Source organism: Fukomys damarensis, unplaced genomic scaffold (genome assembly GCF_012274545.1).
Source record: "Fukomys damarensis isolate Sample0158 unplaced genomic scaffold, DMR_v1.0_HiC HiC_scaffold_26, whole genome shotgun sequence".
NCBI lineage: Eukaryota > Metazoa > Chordata > Mammalia > Rodentia > Bathyergidae > Fukomys > Fukomys damarensis.
Window position 1 is genome coordinate 37,280,604 of NW_022900938.1, and position 20,674 is coordinate 37,301,277.

Here is a 20,674-nt window from a genome sequence, read left to right on the forward strand (position 1 = left end):
AGAAGTACAGTTAACCTCGCTGATTTTGTATGCCAGCAACAAAATAGCATCACAAGCTCCTCGAAGGCCTGATGTGAGTTGTAACTCAAAGCTATTGCCATGGCCCCACTTTGGGGGCTAAGTGTTAAATAAAAACCAAAATTAGAAGGAAGATGATAGGATGCTCTTCAGAGAACATTTCCAGCTCTGTCTGCATAATTTTTGTGCTTTGATGAAACATGCCTCTGAAGAAACAGTTAACTGTATAGAGTGGTTAAGAATAGTTTCAACTGGCCTTATCTAAAATACAGAGTACTCAGAATCCTCATCAAGCTTTAGATATCAGGCACAATCCCAACACATTTAGTTGTATTTCTAGGAGAAAAACAGTCCTTCCAGGAATCTATGCACAGAGTTATAAATAAGAGAAGCAAATGAATGATACAGTCTTTGGCATAAGCCCTAACAATAAAGCTCTCATCAAAAGAAATATAGCTCATTTGTCAACTAGATTAGAAACTAAATTCAGGACACATATGTAATGGCTGGATGCTTAACATAACTGTTTCTCTTCTCTCAGAGAATACTGCTGGATTGCACTGCACTGGAGATGATCCTACAGGGCAGTGAAGCCCTACAGAACAGCAAAGCCACTACAGTTAAGGCACACAGGTCCCTGAATGTTCACAAGAAATAGATCCCTCACCCATCCACATTGAATTATGTGGTGAGAAAGAAAATAAATCTTCAATATGATAAGCCACTGAGCTTTGGGGATTACTTATTACACCAATTAGCTTTCCTCAGTTATACACCACTGTGAGATGTGCTTAGCATTAAAACCCAAGATTTAAAACTCACCTACTCTGTATACAGTCCAGGTATAGCTCTGAATCTTCTAATGGGTGAAGCCCCAGCATTTATACAAAAAAGAAAAAAAAACCCATAGAGATAAAACTTTAAAAGGACAGAGCATTAAATGCAAACCCAGAAAATCATGATGAAGAAACACTCTGTCTTACTATTTGACATAATGATACTGACGGTTCTTCAAAAGACAGGTAAAATGAGGTTCTTTTTCTTCAAGCATAGTCTTCATATGATATCTAACATTGTAGCTATAACATTATATTCACTATATATTCACAAGTCACGATATGAAAGCAACCTAAATGTCCATCAGTGTCCGCATGGATAAAGAAAAGCAGTACATACACATAGTGCAATGTTGTTTGGCCTTCAGGAAAAAGGAAACCTTGGCTGGGATTTAGCTTAGTGGCACCGCGCCTGCCTTGCAAGCACAAGGTCCTGAATTCAATCCCTGGTACAAAAAAAAAGAAGAAAAGAAATCCTCCCACTTATGATAATTTGGATAGGATACACAAGAGGATATTATACTAGGTAAAATAAGCCAGACACAGGAAAGACAAATTTTTTGTGGGACTCATTTCTATGTGGAATCTCAAATAGTCCAACTCAAAGAAGCAGGGAGAATAGTTTCTAGGGACTATGGACAGGATATGGGAATGGGAGATATTAGTCAAAACATACAAGATTTAAGTTCATTAAAAAATTAAAAATAAAGACTGCTTAGGAACATTTGTTTTTATAATATTTTATAGTAAGATTTTGCAAAAAGAATAGCTGCTTGTAAACCTTTGAAAAAATAAAAATGCCTCTAGAGACGAATGTTTATTTACTCAGGAAGAACAAACAAGTATGGTAGCCTGAATTGACCCATAAAGTTTAAAGCAATTGGGTAGACACAAAGCAAATGTGTCACATGACAATTTTGGCCACGTCAATGCTCAGAAACATTTATACTGGCTTCAAACCCAAGGATAGTCCTCAGCTTAGGAACTAGAAGATTATTTCCAACTGAGGTTAAGTTTTTAAATATGTCACTGATGTTCAAAAAACAAAGTTATTCTCAAAGATATTGCTGAAATGGAATTTTTATAATTTAAATTGTTTCTTGGCCTCATGTTCTATGTGCTGTTCTTGTTTTTGTTTTAGGTGTCAGAGTTTGTTGTTTGGGTTTTTTTCCCCAATACTAGGAGTTGAACCTAAAGCCTTTGCACCAAGCTACACACTCAGGCCCACCCCCTTTAAATTTTTGTGTGTGTCTGACAAAATTTCAGTAAGTCATAAATTTCCAAGGCTGGGCTCAAACTTACCACCTTCCTACTTCAGCCTCCCGAGATCACAAGCAAGTGCTACTATACCTTGTTAAATATTCTGCTTACAATTTTTATTTCCTTTCAATCAATACTCATTTGAACTTTGTTTTCTACTTCTACCGGTTTCTTTGCAGTCACTAATATAAGCAAAATTATACCAACAAAAGCCTAGTTATTTTTAAGCAATCTGGTGTAGTATCTTTCTTATTATGCCCAACAAGATGAGGGCAATTTCAAACATTAACATCCTACAGTATCTATCATGAGAAGGAAAAAAAAGTATAACTGATACAAAAGATCTGCCATGGGCCAGGTGCTGTAATCACTGACTTGTTTAGACTGACTGATTTAGTGTACTTATGGGATAAAATCCAGGGAATAAAGTGATATTATCTTTATTTTATGAAGAAATAGGAATTCTGGAAACTTTCATAACTATGCACAGGTACCCCAAAACCCAGCCACTTCAGTAGCAGATATATTCAGGAAACTGCTTTTTCATTTGGAGGTCCATTGAAATAGCTCAAGTATATATAATGTTGACTAAAATTGATCCCTACATTTTTCTTTCTTTTGGCTTTTTGAGACAGGGTCTCACTATGTAGTTGAGACTGATCTGGAGCTCACTATGTAGCCCAGGATGGTCTTGAACTCACAGCGATCCTCCTGCCTCAGCCTCCAGAGTGCTGGGATTACAGGCATGAGCCACCACGCCCAGCTTGATCCCTACTTTTTGCTTCTTCTCCAATCTTATCATTTGTTACTGACTTAAAAACTTTTATGTCCTTGGTACTTATCAATTAAAAAAATTGCTTTATTCGCATCTCTTACAAATAATGTATTTAAAGGGAAAGTAGATGTTAAAATATTGTTCTCAATAGCTATGGGTCTTAAGTATCCATGCATCCCTTTGCTTCAATAACTCTGTCAGGGATATCCTACCATTATACCCATTTTTACAAAAGGGGAAAAATGAGGCCAAGAGAATTTAAGAAAACTACCAATAGTCACTAAGTTGCTATGAAGAACAAGCTATTGGAACCAGCCAGTCTGCAGACTGCTCCTTGCATTTCTATTATGTTGCTTCTGAATAAAACATCAATCAATGAGAATCTTTTAGTTCCCTGACTCTAATAAGATCAATTTTTATTTCCATACTCTAAATCCCATTCACTGCCTATGCATGTTACAAGGAGAGAAAAAGAGGAGCTGGGCATGGCAGCACACACCTGTAATCCCAGCACTTGGGAGGCTGAGGCAGGACAATCACCATGAGCTCAAGGCCAGCCTGGGCTACACAGTGAAGAAAGGAAGGAAGGAAGGAGATGAACATGGAGACAGAGATGGAGGGAAGGGAACGGGAGGGGAGGGGAGGATGGAGGGGAAAACCTTTCACATCCGGGCTTTGAGAGAGCTCTCAGTGGTTCTCAGACTTTACCTCAGAGTCAGCTCACAAAGCCACACACCTCCAGAGTGGGTAATGGAAGGAAAATACCTCATGTGCTTTATATAAGAGAACTCACCCTCGGACCTAAACACAGTTTCGTTACATCAACCACATCAACGAGGTTAAAAGGGGCTATGCTCTCACATCCCTTTTTCCAGTCAAGACTAGAAGGTATGAAATAAGTGTTGGGTTTAAAAAAAAAATGACCTTGGCCTACAGTGAAAAGTAGAAATACAAGTGTATTCCCAGGTTAAATCCATGAACTCTTCCCCATTCCTGCTCCACTCTCCTGCCACCCACTCTTCCCTGGGGATGCCAGCTGTGGCCCTAACACTAATGCTGTCTGTCCACTGTGTTCTCTGGGAAGGTTCACTTTCTCTGAAAGAACTCTATGGCTCGCTCTCCTACTGTAAGTTTCCTTCTTCCTCTACCACCTTCTCCCATCCACTTTATTTTATTTAATTTATTTATTTATTTTTGGTACCAGGGATTGAACTCAGGTTGTGCTTGCAAGGCAGGTGGCGAAACCATTGAACTAAATCCCCGCCCCTCCCTTTTTTTTTTTTTTTTTTTTTTTTTTTTGGTACTGGGGATCAAACTCGGGTCCTTGTGTTTGTGAGCAGAAGGCAGAACCACTAGGCTAAATCCCCAGCCCCTCCCATCCACTTTAAATTAGAAAAATGAGCCTCCTCCCACAATATGACACTTTCTTTCACCTAATGTTAAACTGGATAAAATGTCTTTTATGTCCCTTCCAACTAAAAGTTTATTATTAAACCAACCAATACTAAACAGTAAAGGACAATCAACTTGCTCTCAAAAATCTCCAAACACCACAGAGGTGTCTGCCTGTTGTGCCCTCAGAAGGGTATATGATAATGAGAGGATTCTCATACCCTACTACTCTGCCTCCTGTCCCTGGGCAGATGACTGCTTTGGGAACAGGAAAAATCAAAATGCCTCTGTGGAACTTAGTCACACACCCATAGGTGAAGAAATAAAACGAGGGGAAGGGCCAGGGATTTAGCTCAGCGGTTCAGTGGCCTGCCTCGCAAGCGCAAGGACCCGAGTTCGATCCCTGGTTACCACAAAAAAAAATAAAATAAAACGAAGGGGAAAATGAAAGGAACAAGCTACTCTGTGGCTACTCTAAAAAAATTCCCTAAATGCATAAAAGAAGAGGTTCTGAAATGTGGAAGTCATTTGTGCCTACAAACCCTTGTCACCGCAGGTGGAAAGTGAAAAGTAATCAGCCAACTTTCATCTCTTTTCCCTCATCAGCCTCCTCAGTGGAGCTGAAGATTCAGGCTGACCCAACTCCAAAAGAAAAACAGGAGGATCTCTGCAAGTTCAAAGCCAGCATGAACTACAGAACAAGAACCTGTCTCAGAAAAAAAAAAAAAATCACAGAAAAACAATTTACTAACTTTCAGAATCCCTGCATTTGAATTTAGAATGCAGTGCCTGCTCATATTTTAAGAAGATATTTTTGAATGGACAATGAATAACAAATGTGCACAAGTCAGGGACCAGGGAGACAGAGCAAGAATGCAGTAAAATGTGCCAGAAAAAAGTCTACAGGCATTGTCTAAAACATTAGTGTCTTGGGATTTCAACATTAACTTTATTTTTTTTTTTAAGTATTGGGATGGAAGCCAGGACTTTGCGCATGCTAGGGAAACACTCAACAACTGAGTTCCATCCCCAGTCCTCCAAATTATTCTTAAAAGGAGCCAACTTATCAGTTAGAAGCATCTTAGGTCTTTCATCCATTTCAATTTTAGTGAGAGATAGAGGTCTAGTTTTAAACTTTGTCAAGTTGAAACCCAGTTTTTCCAGCACCATTTAGTAAAGAAGCTTTTTTCCAGTAGAGGGTGTTTGACTCCTCTGTCAAAGATGAAGTTCCTCTCTGGAGTTGTTTCTGCATCTTCTAATCTTTTCCATTGGTACTCAGGTCTGTTTCTTTGCCGGTACCATACTGTTTTATCACAATAGCCTTGTAGTATAGTTTCAAGTTGGGGATTATGATATCCTCTACTTTGTCTTAATTGCATAGAATTGCTGTTGCTATTCTAGGTCTCTTCTTGTTCCAAATGAATTTTTGGATTGTTTTCTCAAGGTCTATGAAGTATGCTGCTGGTATTTCAATTGGGGACTGCAGTTTTGGAAGTATGGCCATTTTCACTATGTTGATTCTTCCTACCCAGAAGCAAGGGATGTCTTTCCATTTTCTGATATCCTCTTCAATCTCTTTTCTCAGAGTGCTATAGTTTTCAGAGTAGAGATCTTTGATTTCTTTTGTTAGGCTGATTCCTAGTTATTTCAATTTTTTGGATGCTATTGTGAAAGGAATGATTGCCCAATTTCTCTCTTAGTTTGTTTTTCATGTGCAGGAAGGCTACTGATTTTTGTGTTGACCTTGTGTCCAGTTACTTTACTGAATTCAGAAATTAAGTCTAGAAGACTTTCGGTGGTGTTCTTGGGGTCTGCTATATAGAGTATCATGTCATCTTCAAGTAACGACAATTTGACTTCATTTCCTACCTCTATTCCTTTTTTTTCTCTTGCCTAATTGCTGTGGCTATTTCCAAAACTATATTGAAAAGGAGTGGTAAAAGTGGACATCCTTGTCTTGTTCCTTATTTTAGTGTGAAGGAATTCAGTTTTTGACCATTTTGTATGATATCAGCTGTTGGTTTTTCATAAATTGCTTTTATCAGACTCAGGCAGAGACCATCTAAAGTTTTTGTAGTGTTTTTATCATAATAAATGTGTGTTGGATTTTGTTGAATGCTTTTTCTGCATCTACTGAGATTATCATATGGTTTTTGTCCTTGGCTCTATCAATATAGTACATTACAAATTTATTGATTTATTGAACTATCCCTGTATCCCTGGGATGAATCCAATTTGTCAGGGTATATGATCTTCTTGATGATCTTCTGCATTCTCTTTGCCATTATCTAATTAAGGATTTTGCATCTATGTTCATAAGTGAGATTGGCCTATAGTTCTCTTTTTTGATTGGGTCTTTCTCTGTTTTGGGGATCAAGGTGATGCTTGCTTCCAGGGATGAATCTGGGAGTATTGCTTCCCTTTAAATTTCACTGAAGAGTTCAAACAGTAGTGGCAATAGTTCCTCTCTAAATGTCTTGTAGAATTCAGCAGTGAAGCCTAATTAAGGTCCAGGCTTTTCTTAGTTGGTAAGTTTTTAATTACATTTTCAATTCTGTTAATTGATATTGGGCTATTTATATTTTTTAGGTCCAACTACTGTGGAAATCAGTATGGAGATACCTCAAAGATTGGCAGTCCCATTTGACACAGCTATTCTGCTGCTGGGTATCTTTCCAAAAGAATTAAGGGAATTATACCACAGTGATACATGTGCACCCATGTTCATAGTGACACAGTTTGTAATAGTTAAAACTTGGAAACGGCGCAAGTGCCCATCAACTGGAGACTGGTAAAGACAATGTGTTTTTTGTTTCTTGTTTTTTATAAAATGGGGTACTACTCATCCATAAAGAATGAGAAATTAGAGACATTTATAGCTAAATAGATGCACACTGAGATGATACTCAAGTGAAATAAACAGGACACACATGTGTAAATACTAAATCATTTCTCTGGTGTGAGAAATTAGAATTGTAAATAAGGACTAAAAGGTATAATACATAATGTGAAATAGGAAAAGAGATAAGGGGAAGCGAAAGTGGGAGGTGTAGGGAAAAGGAAAGAAGGGAATAGAATTTATATGAGAAAATGGAAAAAAATGAAAAAAGTCTATGTAAATAAGGAGGGGTGGAGGAGTTGAAGGGAGGGCAGGGGAATGGGAAAAAATAAGAACAAAGATTACATAAAGGTGCAAATTCACATGGATGAATGTCATTATACTGTATATCTAAAATGTACCAATAAATTTAATTTAAAAATGCATTACCTCAAAAAAAAAATTAGAAAATTATAATAAACATTAAAAACACAGGAGGGCCGAGGGATTTAGCTCATGGTTCCGCTGTCTGCTTTGCAAGTGCAAGAACCAGAGTTCAATCCCCAGTACCAAAAAAAAAAAAAAAAACTACACAAGAGATAATTACATCTGAACAATAATCCAACGCTTTATATATTATTCTGCAGAAAAAGTCTCATTTAAGGCCCCAGCTTCTACAAAAATGTAGTCCACTTTATTCTCTTGACCATTAAAGTCAGGAAAAATCTTCCTCCTTGAATGGATCTGACTGAAAGGTACTTTCTGAAAGAAGACAGCTGAGCTAAAGGAGGCTTGTGGTCATTTTATGTCAACATCTAAAATAAACTGTTGTTTCTCTGGTACTATTTTTTTTCTTTTTTCTTGCTTTTTCTTTGTTTGTTTGTTTGTGCTAATCCCTATGGCTATACTGCACCCGCTATTCCCCCCAAATCTACATCCCCTCCAAAGATACACAAAGTTGGGTTTCTGACACAACTCAACTGAATAAACCTATCTTGGTTTTTGTCAACTGACTTGTCAGCTTAAAATTATAAATGACTTAAAGCTACTAGTATCCACTTAATTTGGCTATTAGGTAGTCAGGATGTCTAACTTAGAAAAGATAAAATGAAAAAATGCTACAGGAATCAATAAGCTCTTGTTTTGCCTTTTAAAATCCAACCCTAACTTCCAAACAAAAAATATATATGTTTATTCCATTCTATGAGATCAATAATCAAAGAAAAACAAAGCAAAACAAAAACAGATGGAACAGTATTATATACTTTAAAGGTAAGCCATAAACTTTGTAATAGAACATGCTTACCATGGTTAAAAGACACAAGCCACAAACAAATTTAGCAACAACTATTAGATACTGTGACCTTTGGCACTGGCATTTTCCAGTATGGTTTCAGATAACACTGGTAAAGATGGCAGAAGTAATCTAATCCCTTAATGCCCTTAATGCCCTTAATCCCTTAATGAACTTCTGAAATAACCTCAGCAGAAGCAACATCTTTTCAGTTACTTTTAAGGAACCAAAGCAACTGTTTAAAAGAAATAGAGCACCAAAACGATCAATAGATGAGGAAGAGTTTTACAGCAAGTCACTCAATCATACCAGCAACAAACACTGGAGGAAACCTTAAGGGGAATGTGCTCATAGCTCAGAATGAAAAAAAAGGATGAACACAGTATCTTCAATATCACCTATCTTTAAGAGGAACCACATAAAAACTAGCTGCTGTTTTTTAACTGTAACCAGCACTTGTGCTTTCCTATTTAGGATAAGAACTTTCCACCCATGTGCCTGGTTCTACCATGTGGTAGCGCAAGGAAAGAGGAAAAACAAGTACCAGACAATCCATAGCTTAAAGATACCCTTAAAAAATGTAGAAAATCAGTAGCTTGTAGCTCACCCAATTACAAACAGCTTACCAAATTCCTTCACCTTTATCTTTGAAACAGGAATGCTCCACTCAGCTAGCATCACAAAATGCCTTCAGACACGAAGTAATGGAAAAGGGAGACTAACACTAACAACTGAGGTGGGTAGCTACCAACATTTCAACATGGATTGCCTGGTACTCGAAAAGAAAAAAAAATCTTTTAACAAAATTATTTCCTGGTATCAGTTTAAAGGAGAGCACAGTTTAATGGAAAGGGAAAAAAGTTAAACAGAATTTTAAAAACCTGAAAACTTTAAACTATTTGGAAATTTCATACTGTCTCATTGTCATGATTTCCCCCAAATGCTTATCTAATAAAATGTAATACTTTGAGGGCAGAAATGGGATAAAATAAAATTTATTTTAAAAATATAACACTATATAAGTAATTAAACTTTTAAGAAATAAAATCAAGATTCAGAGTTAGGCCTTTTCTTTTCTACTTCCTTTCTTGGCTGCTTGTCTTCTAATAAGAACTTGGCAAGGACATAGAAGGTAGCCAAACAGTGCAATAAATAAGGAAGGTCTAAATGAACAAACCCTGGCAGTAGTAAATGAAGCAGTCTTTTAAAAACCAAAGAGACACAAGTGAGGTTAAATAATGATCTCTGAAAAAAATAAATTCACATTTTAAAAAATGAGATACAATTCTCAGTATTTCAGTATATCATAAGGCAGTATTCTAAATTAGTATCTTTCAAATCAAACTGAGAAACTTTGACTGCATTTCAAAAAGAAAAACCCAATAATGTATATGCACCTCATATACAGCACTTCAGCAGCTTTAAGTCACGTATTGTAATCAATACATGCAGTTACTTACTTGCTTCCTTCTGTAATGAGCAAACTGAGAGAGTCCTAAAACAGTGGCAAGAGCACCTCCTCCAACAAGAACAGTTCCTTTCACCGCCTTGTGAAATGCCATTTCTTAAACTACAAAGGAAATAAAAAGTTAATTGGGATTTTTATTGCATAACAATCCAAATAATAAAAAGACATTGTGTGGATTATGAAACTATGTTAAACTAGAAAAGGAAACAGAAAATAAGGAAGTTACTAGCATGCCAACTTGTATACCAGCATTCAAAAGCAATAACCAAAAAAACCTAGACAAGGGAATTAATTATGTAAAAGTCACATTCAGATCCAACAGGAACTAAAGAAAGAAAAGCAAATTAAGAGACAACTGAAGATATTCAAACAGTATAACGTCAAAAGAAACTGCAGAAAGAAATGTCACTGTGTATTTGACAGAACTGCATGTTGTATTTGCCAATTTGTTTAACAGCTAATCCCTTCCAGAAGGAGAATTAGCAGAAGTGTTGGGTCACTCAACATAACAATAAACCTCAGGCCTGTCTCAGGTTCTCTGTCCTGTGTCTAACTCAAACTGTGGCACAACTCTCTTCTTGAGCTTTCCCTTCTTAATGAAGGTCTCACTAGAGCTAAAGCCAACACACATTTCTATCACTCAGTCTTACACATTACAGACAGAAAGTCAGCGGATACCATGCTTTGATCTTTCACAAATTAATAAACTTAACCTACTAGAATTCTTTTGAAGAACTTCAAAACTTTTCTTCTAGCCAGAGTTTCGTGACACAATTTAATGAGGACAACCTCCTGATCAAGTCCTCTTTCATTGCTCACTGTGTATTTCTGAAGTTCTATGTTGTGTTATCTCCTTTTGTCTCTCTTGTTTTCCACTACTGGGCTGGTTAAATATTTTAAATTTATTGAGTACTTAAAATTACTCTTTATCCCTTCTCGGCCTTTTGGCTAAGATCAAGTGAAAAATTACACTTTAACTTTTTTTAGAAATAAAAAAAATCCACAGAAATAAAAATTTCACTGAAGATATTCTACCTTTACTCTGTTAAACAAAGAAAGCTAAAATGGTGACGACATGAAAAAGAAATTCTGACCTGGACTGAGTAATCCGACTCACCTAAAAGTTTTCTTCCACTTCACTAAAGTAGTTGGCACACCCACCTCTTATAGGTAAACCACTAACTATTCTATTTCCTGTATGGGTGGCGATCATAACTCAAGCACATACATTGTAATTCTATGAAGGCAGTTTTCATGTACGGTACTAAACAATCAAATAGCCTATCCATGTAAACTGTGATACAGTTACATATCTGGTCCCATACTGGGTGTGTAACATTATTATCATACCATCCTAAAATAAAAATTTTCAGTATAGTTGGTAACTATGAGTCTACAGAAAATTCATTTTGGAATACTATAAATTATACACTTTAAAAAGTTGGCATTTCTTAAAATTTCATTTTTTCCTCTGATCTTGTTCTTCTTTACAAACTCCAAAATTCTAAGATGGCTTTTTTAATTAAGATTGTTATCAGGAAGATTTTTCACATGCATACTCTGCTGCTCAAGGCCTCTTTTTTTCTGTTCCTTCTCTACACAATCATCTTCTATTTCCCAAGTTGTACAAGACACTGGTGAAGGCTGGCTGGGGGCTTCATTCATCATTCAGTCAAAAACTTTATACCCAAGGCTACTCTGATAGTAAAATCACAGTTTAGCAGGCGCCATTTGTCATAGCTCGCCATCACCATTCAAGGGGCAGCTATAAACATTCAGTGTTTAAACATTATGTGATTGGTGTCTATCACACAACAATGGAAACCATAGCAGCCTGGAAATAGCAAGCTACCTCAAGGATAAATGGGTGCCGCACTCAGCTGGGACAGGTAATAGAGTGTTAGTTCTATTTACCTAACAATACTTGGGCCTATCCTTAGACAGCAGCCTGATGACCTGCTCGATGTCAGTGTTGTGTCTGACTGACTTTAGCTTAGTATCACTGCTTTTGTCTTGTGGATAATGTCACCAATAACCTCACAAAGAATACCACACGTCAGCGTTGGCAACTGAGAGCTGGTACATATAATAAAACAATCAATGAAAATGTCTGTGTTAGAGGTGTTAAACTTGGATCTAGTTTTACCAGAAGTGTGTATTCCCTTCTTGCCTAACTACATTGTTTTCATTTGATTTGTCTGATTGCAAAACTTGCAAAGGCAGATATTTTCCTATATTTTTTCAATAAGCTACTAATACTAATGAAAAATTGCATTCACATATTGCCAGTTAGCAATAATACTGACTATAATCAATAGTTTCCTTTTTCAATAATTTCATAAAATAATTTATGCATAAGTGATCCTTATTTCTACTGTGATCAAATCCTGTACTATCATGTAGCTAACTATAATGAACAAGCCACTTTCATGGGTAATTCAAAAATAAATAGAGAATCAGTCATTTTTTCCTGGCTCTTTTAAGATCACATTATTATTATTAATTATTAATTATTATTATATATGTTACAATGACAATGCTACCATTTGATTGTCTGCTAGGTAACAGGCACCATGCTTTCAATTCTTAACACCCATCAGCATATTTCATCTTAACATCTAATTTCACAGGATTGGATGGCTGGGGATTTAGCTCAGGGGTGCTGCACCACACCTGGCAAGCACAAGGTCCTGATTTCAATCCCTGGTTCTGGGGGGAAAAAATTCACAGGACTGGGGGTGTAAATTAGTGGTAGAATGCTGGTTTAGCATGCACAGAACCTATGTTCAGTCTCCAGTACCACACAACACACACACAACAATCTAATTTCAAAACAGAGGCAGCTGTCACTCAGAAGTAGTTGGGTGATTTTCCAGAAGTCACTCCCTAGATAGAGAGGAAACACTGACTGACTTTGAGTTTAGATTCTTAAATAAAGAGTGGGTCTGCCCTGCTTTTAGTCTAGAAAGATAACTTTTCCCCAAAAGCAACAACACATTTTACTGTCATTCCCAAAAGAACGTCCTAGTCCTTCATGGCGGCACATACCTGTAAACCCAGCACTCTGGGAGGCTGAAGCAGGAGGATTACAAATTCAAGCTCTGCTTGGGCAACTTGGCAATTTAGCAAGACCCTGTCTTAAAATAAAATTTTTTTAAATGTGCTGGGGATGTAGCTCAGGGAAAAGGCTGTAGGTTCAATAATCAGTGACCCGAAAACAAAAAAAAGAAGGCCCTATTCTCAACTACACAAAAGTGTAGCATCTGTCAGCATTCAAGTTTTTAAGGCAAGGAGAAAGCATCTGGTAAACAGTCCAATAGTTATCTTCTACCAAGTAATGTAAGAATATTGATTTATTCTAAAAAGAAAGAAATAGAAAACCAGATAAATGTAAGCCACACACTGTGAACACATATGTACCTTCTAAATTCCCTTATAAGGAAAAAAGTATGCAGTGATTACAAAGCAGGAATGATTATTTCCCTATATATAAAAGCTGAAACTGGAAAGTTAGTCAAGAGACCAAAAATATTGATAAATCTTCACTTTTTGCAATTAAGCATGTGAGACAACCACAGGGAGAAAATGACCCAAAAATAGTTATCTCTGTTATCATGGCTCAATGTCCATGTCTTGTAGCCTACTAATTTGATTACATATACTTTGTCTCAGGGCTGACTACAGGGTTAGCACACACCACGCCACACTAATTCTCACAAGGAGAATTACTGCTCAACCGGCAAAACCTAAACAAAACAGAACTCACCTAAATGTAACTGTGATTTATTGACTGCCTCAAGGATTTCCATGTAAAGGATAAAATACCAAAGTCTGCCTTACAATTGTGTCTTATAACTATTAGGGCTATACTGAGTTATAAACACTTTTGTAGAAAAGAAAGCAAGATACAATGTCATTGTAGTGGAGTAAGAAATTATTTCTGATTAAAAGAATTTCAAAAAGGCTTTAAAGAAGATAGGATTTTTAAGAAAGATCTTGGAGAAAAAAATATTTAAAGGGTAGTGAGTAGAGAAGATCTGCATAAAGAACAACTACTTGAGAGATGAAAGGAGGGAGAGGAGGCAAAGGGCATAAAAAGAGAATTAAGAAGTGTTATGTACATGTATCAACTCCCACAATGAATGGAATCATTAAGTACTACAAACATGTGCTAATAAAAAACACTAAAAAGAAGACCTGGGCAAAAACAAAAAGAGAGAGAAATACTCTGCATGTAAAGTATTTCAGTGATATTTTGTGGGCAATGGGGAGTTGAGGCTGTACTTCAAGGAACCAAGATGTTGTATCCCATTATTATTTATAGACAGTTGTTTTCTGCAAGTCAATTTTTACATTGAGGCTTATGAGAAAGACCAATTAGAGGACAATGAAATAGTCCCTGTGTGACAGAACAAAAGCCTGGTTTAAGGCAACCGAAAGTGCAAATGCAGAAATAAATGCTTTGCCGAAATCTCTAATGACAGCAGTCAACTGCAGACCACGCCAGGATCTGACAACAGAGTACAGGAGGAACCAGAAGCCGAACATGATAAGGAATGTGAGCCAAAGCAGCCGGGGATTAGCCCCAACATCACAACACTAAAACCCAGAAAAGGAAGAAGACTTAATGGAGAAAAGAAGATCAGTAAAGAATCAAGCAAATTTGAGATCCTGACAGAATACCTACTTGGGGAAAGCAGTAAAGAACTGGCTATCCTTCTTGTACACAAATAACAGACTCACAGAGAGAAATTAGGGAAACAATTCCTTTCACAATAGCATCCAAAAACATGAAGTATCTAGGAATCAATCTAACAAAAGAAACAAAAGACCTCTACTCTGAAAACTACAGCACTCTTTTTTCAAAGAGATCAAAGAGGATGTAAGAAAATGGAAAGATATCCCCTGCACCTGGGTAAGAAGAATCAACATGGTGAAAATGGCCATACTACTAAAACTGCTATACAGATTCAACGCAATGCCAATTGAAATTCCAACACTATATTTCACAGAACTAGAAAAAAGAATCCAAAAATTCATTTGGAACTATAAGAGACCTAGAATAGCAAAAGCCATCCTAGGCAACAGAAACATGGCAGCAGGTATAATAATTCCCAATTTGAAACTATACTACAAAGCCACTGTGATTAAAAACAGCAGGGTACTGGCAAAAAAAACAGACCTGAGGATCAGTGGAACAGATTGGAAGACACAAAAACAACTTCAGATGTACTCAGCTATCTCATCTTTGACAAAGGAGTGAAACATCTCCACTGGAGGAAAGATAGCCTCTTTAATAAATGGTGTTGGAGGGCCGGAGATTTAGATCAGCGGTTTGGTAGCCTGCCTTGCAAGCACAAGGACCGGAGTTCAATTCCTGGTACAAAAAAAAAAAAAAAAATGGTGTTGGAAAAACGGGATCTCAACCTGCAAAAGATTAAAACTAGACCCTTATCTTTCACCATGCCCTAAACTATCCAACTGGATTAAAGATCTAAATATTAAAACAGAAACACTAAACTTGCTGCAAGTTAAGTTCGGCAGAACTCTTGAAGACACTGGCAAAGGAAAAGACTTTATGAACAAATCCTCAGTAGCACGGGAACTAGCAGAAGCAATCAACAACTGGAATCTCATCTTATTAAAAAGCTTCAGCAATGCAAAAGAAACCATCAACAGAACTAGGAGACAACCTACAATGTGGGAAAAAAAATTTAGCAGCTGCTCCTCAGACAAAGGACTATTATCTAGAATATATAAAGAACTAAAAACATCAGCTCCCCTAAATATAAAGACCCAATTCAAAAATGGACATCTGAAATGAACAGACATTTCTCAGACAAAGAAGTGAAAGCAGCAAGTAAATATATGAAAAATGTTCCATATCACTGGTCATTGGAGAGATGCAGATAAAAACAACACTGAGATTCCACCTCACCCCACAAAGAATGGCTGCTATCAAAAAAATCAACCAATAACAAATGTTGGCAGGGTTGTGGGGAAAAAGGAACCATTTTCCATTGTTGGTGGGAGTGCAGACTGGTGCAACCACTGTGGAAATCAATATGGAGATACCTCAAAGAGCTGGGATTAGAGGTTTCATTTGACCCAGCCATCCCTCTTCTGGGTATCTTTCAAAAAGAATTAAAAGAATCATACCGCAGTGATATATGCACACCAATGTTTATAACGGCACAGTTTGTAATAGCTCAAACTTGGAAACAGCCCATTTGCCCATCAATTGGAAACCGGATAAAGATGTGGTTTTTCTATAAAATGGAATACAACTCAGCCATAAAGAATAAGAAATTAGATTCATTCATAGGAAAATGGACACATATTGATGATATACTCCTAAGTGAAATAAATAAATCACACATGTGTAAATAAATAGTTTCTCTGGTGTGAAAAACTATACTAGTACCTAAGATCCTAATGAGATAACTGACAATGTGAAATAGGAAGAAAAGGGCTAAAGTACACGTGTAGGGAAAGTGGGAAGGGTAGGCAAAAGGTAATAAGGGAAAAGAAAAAAATATGAGAAAATGGAAATAAAGTGTTTGTAAATGGGGAGAGGAAGAGGGGGTGAAGGGAGGGCACGGACAAGAGGAAAAAATGAGAATCAAGACCTGTCATGTAAAGCTACAAGATCCCAATAATGAATTTAATTGTACCGTATACCTAAAATGTACCAATGAACTCAATAAAAAAAAAAAAGAACTAGCTATGTAGGTTTAAAACTCAGAAGAGTAATCATAGCTAAAGTTGAGGCCTGAGAAACTTCTGCCTAGAACTGACAGATACAACTACTGCATGATAAAATGTATATGAGTGCTCGCAATCAAAAACAGGACTTGCCACTTCTAAGGATCTTCTGACCCATGTTGCTGGCTGATGACTGCAACTAAGTTGGCTCAACAAAATTGTTAGCTGTCCTTTCAGGTCTCTCGATACAGAGAAACATCAACAGTGAGAACTGCTCAGATCTATTTCATACACTTAGTCACTGACTGCTCCCCACCTCTGCTACTCCTGGTCAAGCCAAGGCCACCCCCACCAGCTAAATCACACACTTGAATGACTTAATTTCACACCTCAGACTTTTAAAAGCAAGTAATAACCACCTATTGGAAAATACAAAAGGTCCCCTCATCATCTACCCCCGGGGCAAACTGACTCCAGAACAAGAACACAAACATCCTGGCCACAAGTTCTCAACAGTACTCAAATTTCACTCCCTATCTGCCTGTCATATACTCTTTCCTAATAGCCTTATTTATAAGGATGTAAATTCAGTGGAAGTACAATTCTGAGCAAATGGATTTATCACTGATCTGTCAAAGAAGCACACAGTCCCTTCATGTCTACAAAACTCTCCCATCCTTATGGTCTTTTTATATAGAAACTGCAATGACTTTTCTGATCTCCATGCACTACATTCACTGAAGAGAAAAAAATGGAAACTTTTCTGGATTTTGATTCCTTTGCCAGTACAGGAGTAAGCAGGTTTCTTTCATCCCTTAAAAGTGTTATCAGTGGAAGGAAAGCTCAAAGGTGATTTTCAGGAGGATAGTTCAACCACCACCTTGAAGTCTTTGAGACATGGGTTCTCTAGCAGGATATCAAGGCACTCCATACTCTCATCCTTACCTACACTGAAGAATGCAGATGTACAAAATATTTTAAATATAAAATCCCCAAGATGCAATCTAGGGGTAGCATGTGATGCAATCTAGGGGTAGCATGTGCTGCAAGTGCACCCTAATCCCTTTATAAGCATATATACAGGCCCAAAGATAGCAAAAAGCTCCTTAACACTTCAGTTGCACAGCTAACCCTTTCTCATAGCTGAAGATGGAAATCCGCCCCCTCATCTATTTTGAGTCATGTCACAGCCATGAGAGGCACAACTGAGGGGGCCATGCCACGTGGCCTACCCACACATAAATCCAGTGACTTGTAACAGTGCATGAATCTTACAAAATAAAAGTGCAGAACCTATCAGAGAAGACCTCCCTGATAACCCTATAATCACAGACCTTGACAACAAGTCCACACAAAAGGGAAGACAATGAAGTAAACACAAACATCTTCCCATCCAGCAGCCCATTTTTAAATACAAAAGTTGAGATTTCTGAGTACTTAGAACTAGACCTTTATTATTCCATTTACTGTGATATCAGAGAATTTGTAGAATTCTCCAGAAAGAAGCACCTCATGCCAGGCATGATGGTGCCTACCTTTAATTTCAGAACTCTCCAGGCTGAGGTAGGAAGATCACTGCAAGTTCAAGGCCAGCCTGGGCTACATAGTGAGTTTGAGACCCTGTCTGGAAAAAAAAAAAAAAAATCTCATTGTTCAAACACATGCTGAAAAGTGCTTACACAGACAAGTACCACCAAAGCACACCAAGTGCTGTCTTCTCTTTCCCAAAGATTCACTCTACAGTACAGACAAGCTCTGTCTGTAATGCATACCCCAGTCAAGCAGACACACATGCACCTTACACAGTAACATATGAATCCTACAGAAACATAAAGAGCATCCAGCATGAGTTCTGAATGCTGTCTCACATAAATGAATGAAACAGTATCAGAAGCACATCAGTCTATTCTCTGGAAACAGAGGCATCTTAGACCATAAACTGAAATGAATCATCAGATTTGTCTCGTTCGTTAAATATCTGTTTAAAGATTTAGGTCAAGACTACAGATGACAAGGATATATGGGATATCCACAGATATGATCACAAAGAAAAGGAGGAACTATAGCAAGTCCTATGAAAACAGCAGACACCTATCCCACAATCATCTTCTACTCTAGCACAGCATATGTAGATATATATTTCCACATATACAAACAATAACAACCTGTAATTGTAAAAAATATAAACACTGATCAGGATATCAAATTACAAGTGAAAAAGCTTCTCAGAAGTCACTAAGCATTCTCCTAACCAGGCAAGGTAGCACACTCCTATAATCCCAGCACTCTGGGAGGAGTATCACAAGTTTGAATCCAGCCTGAGCAATATAGTGGACTTAGTAAAACCAACTCTCAAAATCTATAAAATAAAAATTTAAAAGGATAAGTATGTAGCTCAATGAAAATGCCCTGGGTTAAATTCCTAGGAGAGAAAGTGAGAGAATGGGGAGGAGGCAAGCAGGGGCAAGAGGAAGAAGATGAGGAGGAGGAGAAAAGAAGAAGAAAGAAAGGAAGGAAAGGAAGAGGGAAGGGAAGAAATTCTCCCCATGACACAAGATTAAAGAAAGAACAAAAAAGCCACCAGAGAAGTTAGAAATATAATGAATCCTCAGATTCTAGACATACAAAATATTGGGTTACGGCATCAAACTTTGGCTTTGTCTCTGACTTCCACACCCTAGGAAAGCGAGGCTACTTCAAGGAAAGAGCATGGTCTTCTATTTCACCAGAAAATCCCATCCCAGAAAGGGCCCCACCTAAAAGATAGGGAAAATGTCTTCACAAAGGTAAATTATTTTAATAAAGAAAAAAGGGGACAAAATATCGGAAAACAGAGAAGCAAAAGAAAACAAACACTATATTTGTATGGAGTCACAGTTTCAAGCCAGAATGTACTTTTGAAAAAGCCTCCTACTAGTCTCTCCGGGCATCTTTAGGTCAGTTACATTACTTTAGCAGCAAACCCACAGTTGTGGATTACGGAGAACAAGGACAGCTGGGACCACTCCTCAGCCTCCAAGGAGAGCAGGATCTGGAGGCTCGACCAGAGGAGTTGGCAGGAAAGGGTTGAGCTGGATTTACCGGGTCAAATCAGTCAAATAGTATAAGCAAAAGGCATAAAACTAAAAAAAAAAAAAAAGTCAATAATGAAACTGAGCCAAATCATAGTCCCTGTTCATGAAAAATTTGTCTGATACATTATTATGAGGCTTTCTGATATGCAATATCGTAACTATTAACCAAGCATTTATTTCAAAGTCCTCTAAAAAGAAAATACATCAAAAGGGAGGATCCCTTAGATGAATGCTAACACTCTAACAATCATTTATTATTTAAGATCCAATTTTTTACAAAATATATGCTGTTTCCATATTATTGTACTTGTATTTTCTGCCATTGGGAACCGAAGAGTCACAAAATTGGCCCTTTTTCCTTATTTTCATGAAGTTCCCTGTAGGATTACAAGAAATCGATGAAGCCCATTTCAGTTAATAGATTTATAATCATTAAGTCAAAATGATATTTTAAGTCATAACAGAATGGTTTCTATTTTACTAATTTTCCACAAAATGTATAAAAATAAAAAAGAACTACAGTTAGTTCATACAAGTGAATTTTTTATCATTTATAAATTTATTTTAAAAGCAAAATTAAGAGGAAAAAGGACCAAGAGATGGAGGGAGAGGGAAGAGAAGGGAAGGAGATAGAAAAAAGAATTATGTTGTGTTATGTACATGAACCAATTCCTCACAATGAATGTAATCATTACATATTACAAAATGGACTAATAAAAATATAAATTAAAGCAAGATTAATATATTTTCTGTATCCTAGATAAATTAATGAATTTTTTATTTAAAGGAATAGAACCCTACCTTTAATTGAAATCTATTTCTGCCTTCATTGTTTACCATATGTGTAATTTAGGGTAACTCTAACAAGCCTAAAATAATATGACACTCCCAAGTGAAAATCTGGAATATTCCTTTCCCAAAATGCCTACCTCTCACAAGGCATAAGACAGGTTAAGGAACTGGGTGGAAGCACACTAGTATGAAATTAAACTTGCAATTACATATCTACTAACAGGAAATGCCTCACTTAGCAC

At 37.0% G+C, this 20,674-nt stretch overlaps 1 protein-coding gene across 1 annotated transcript in view; it reads right to left on the bottom strand.

Annotated features, from left to right (window-relative positions):
• Gpd2 (glycerol-3-phosphate dehydrogenase 2) overlaps window positions 1-20,674 on the bottom strand; it is a 138,492-nt gene that overhangs the window by 93,291 nt on the left and 24,527 nt on the right. The window contains exon 2 of the mRNA XM_010606767.3: window positions 9,854-9,963. Coding sequence (XP_010605069.1) covers window positions 9,854-9,955 — 102 coding nt within the window. The 5' untranslated portion in view covers window positions 9,956-9,963. The remainder of the gene's footprint in view (window positions 1-9,853; window positions 9,964-20,674) is intronic.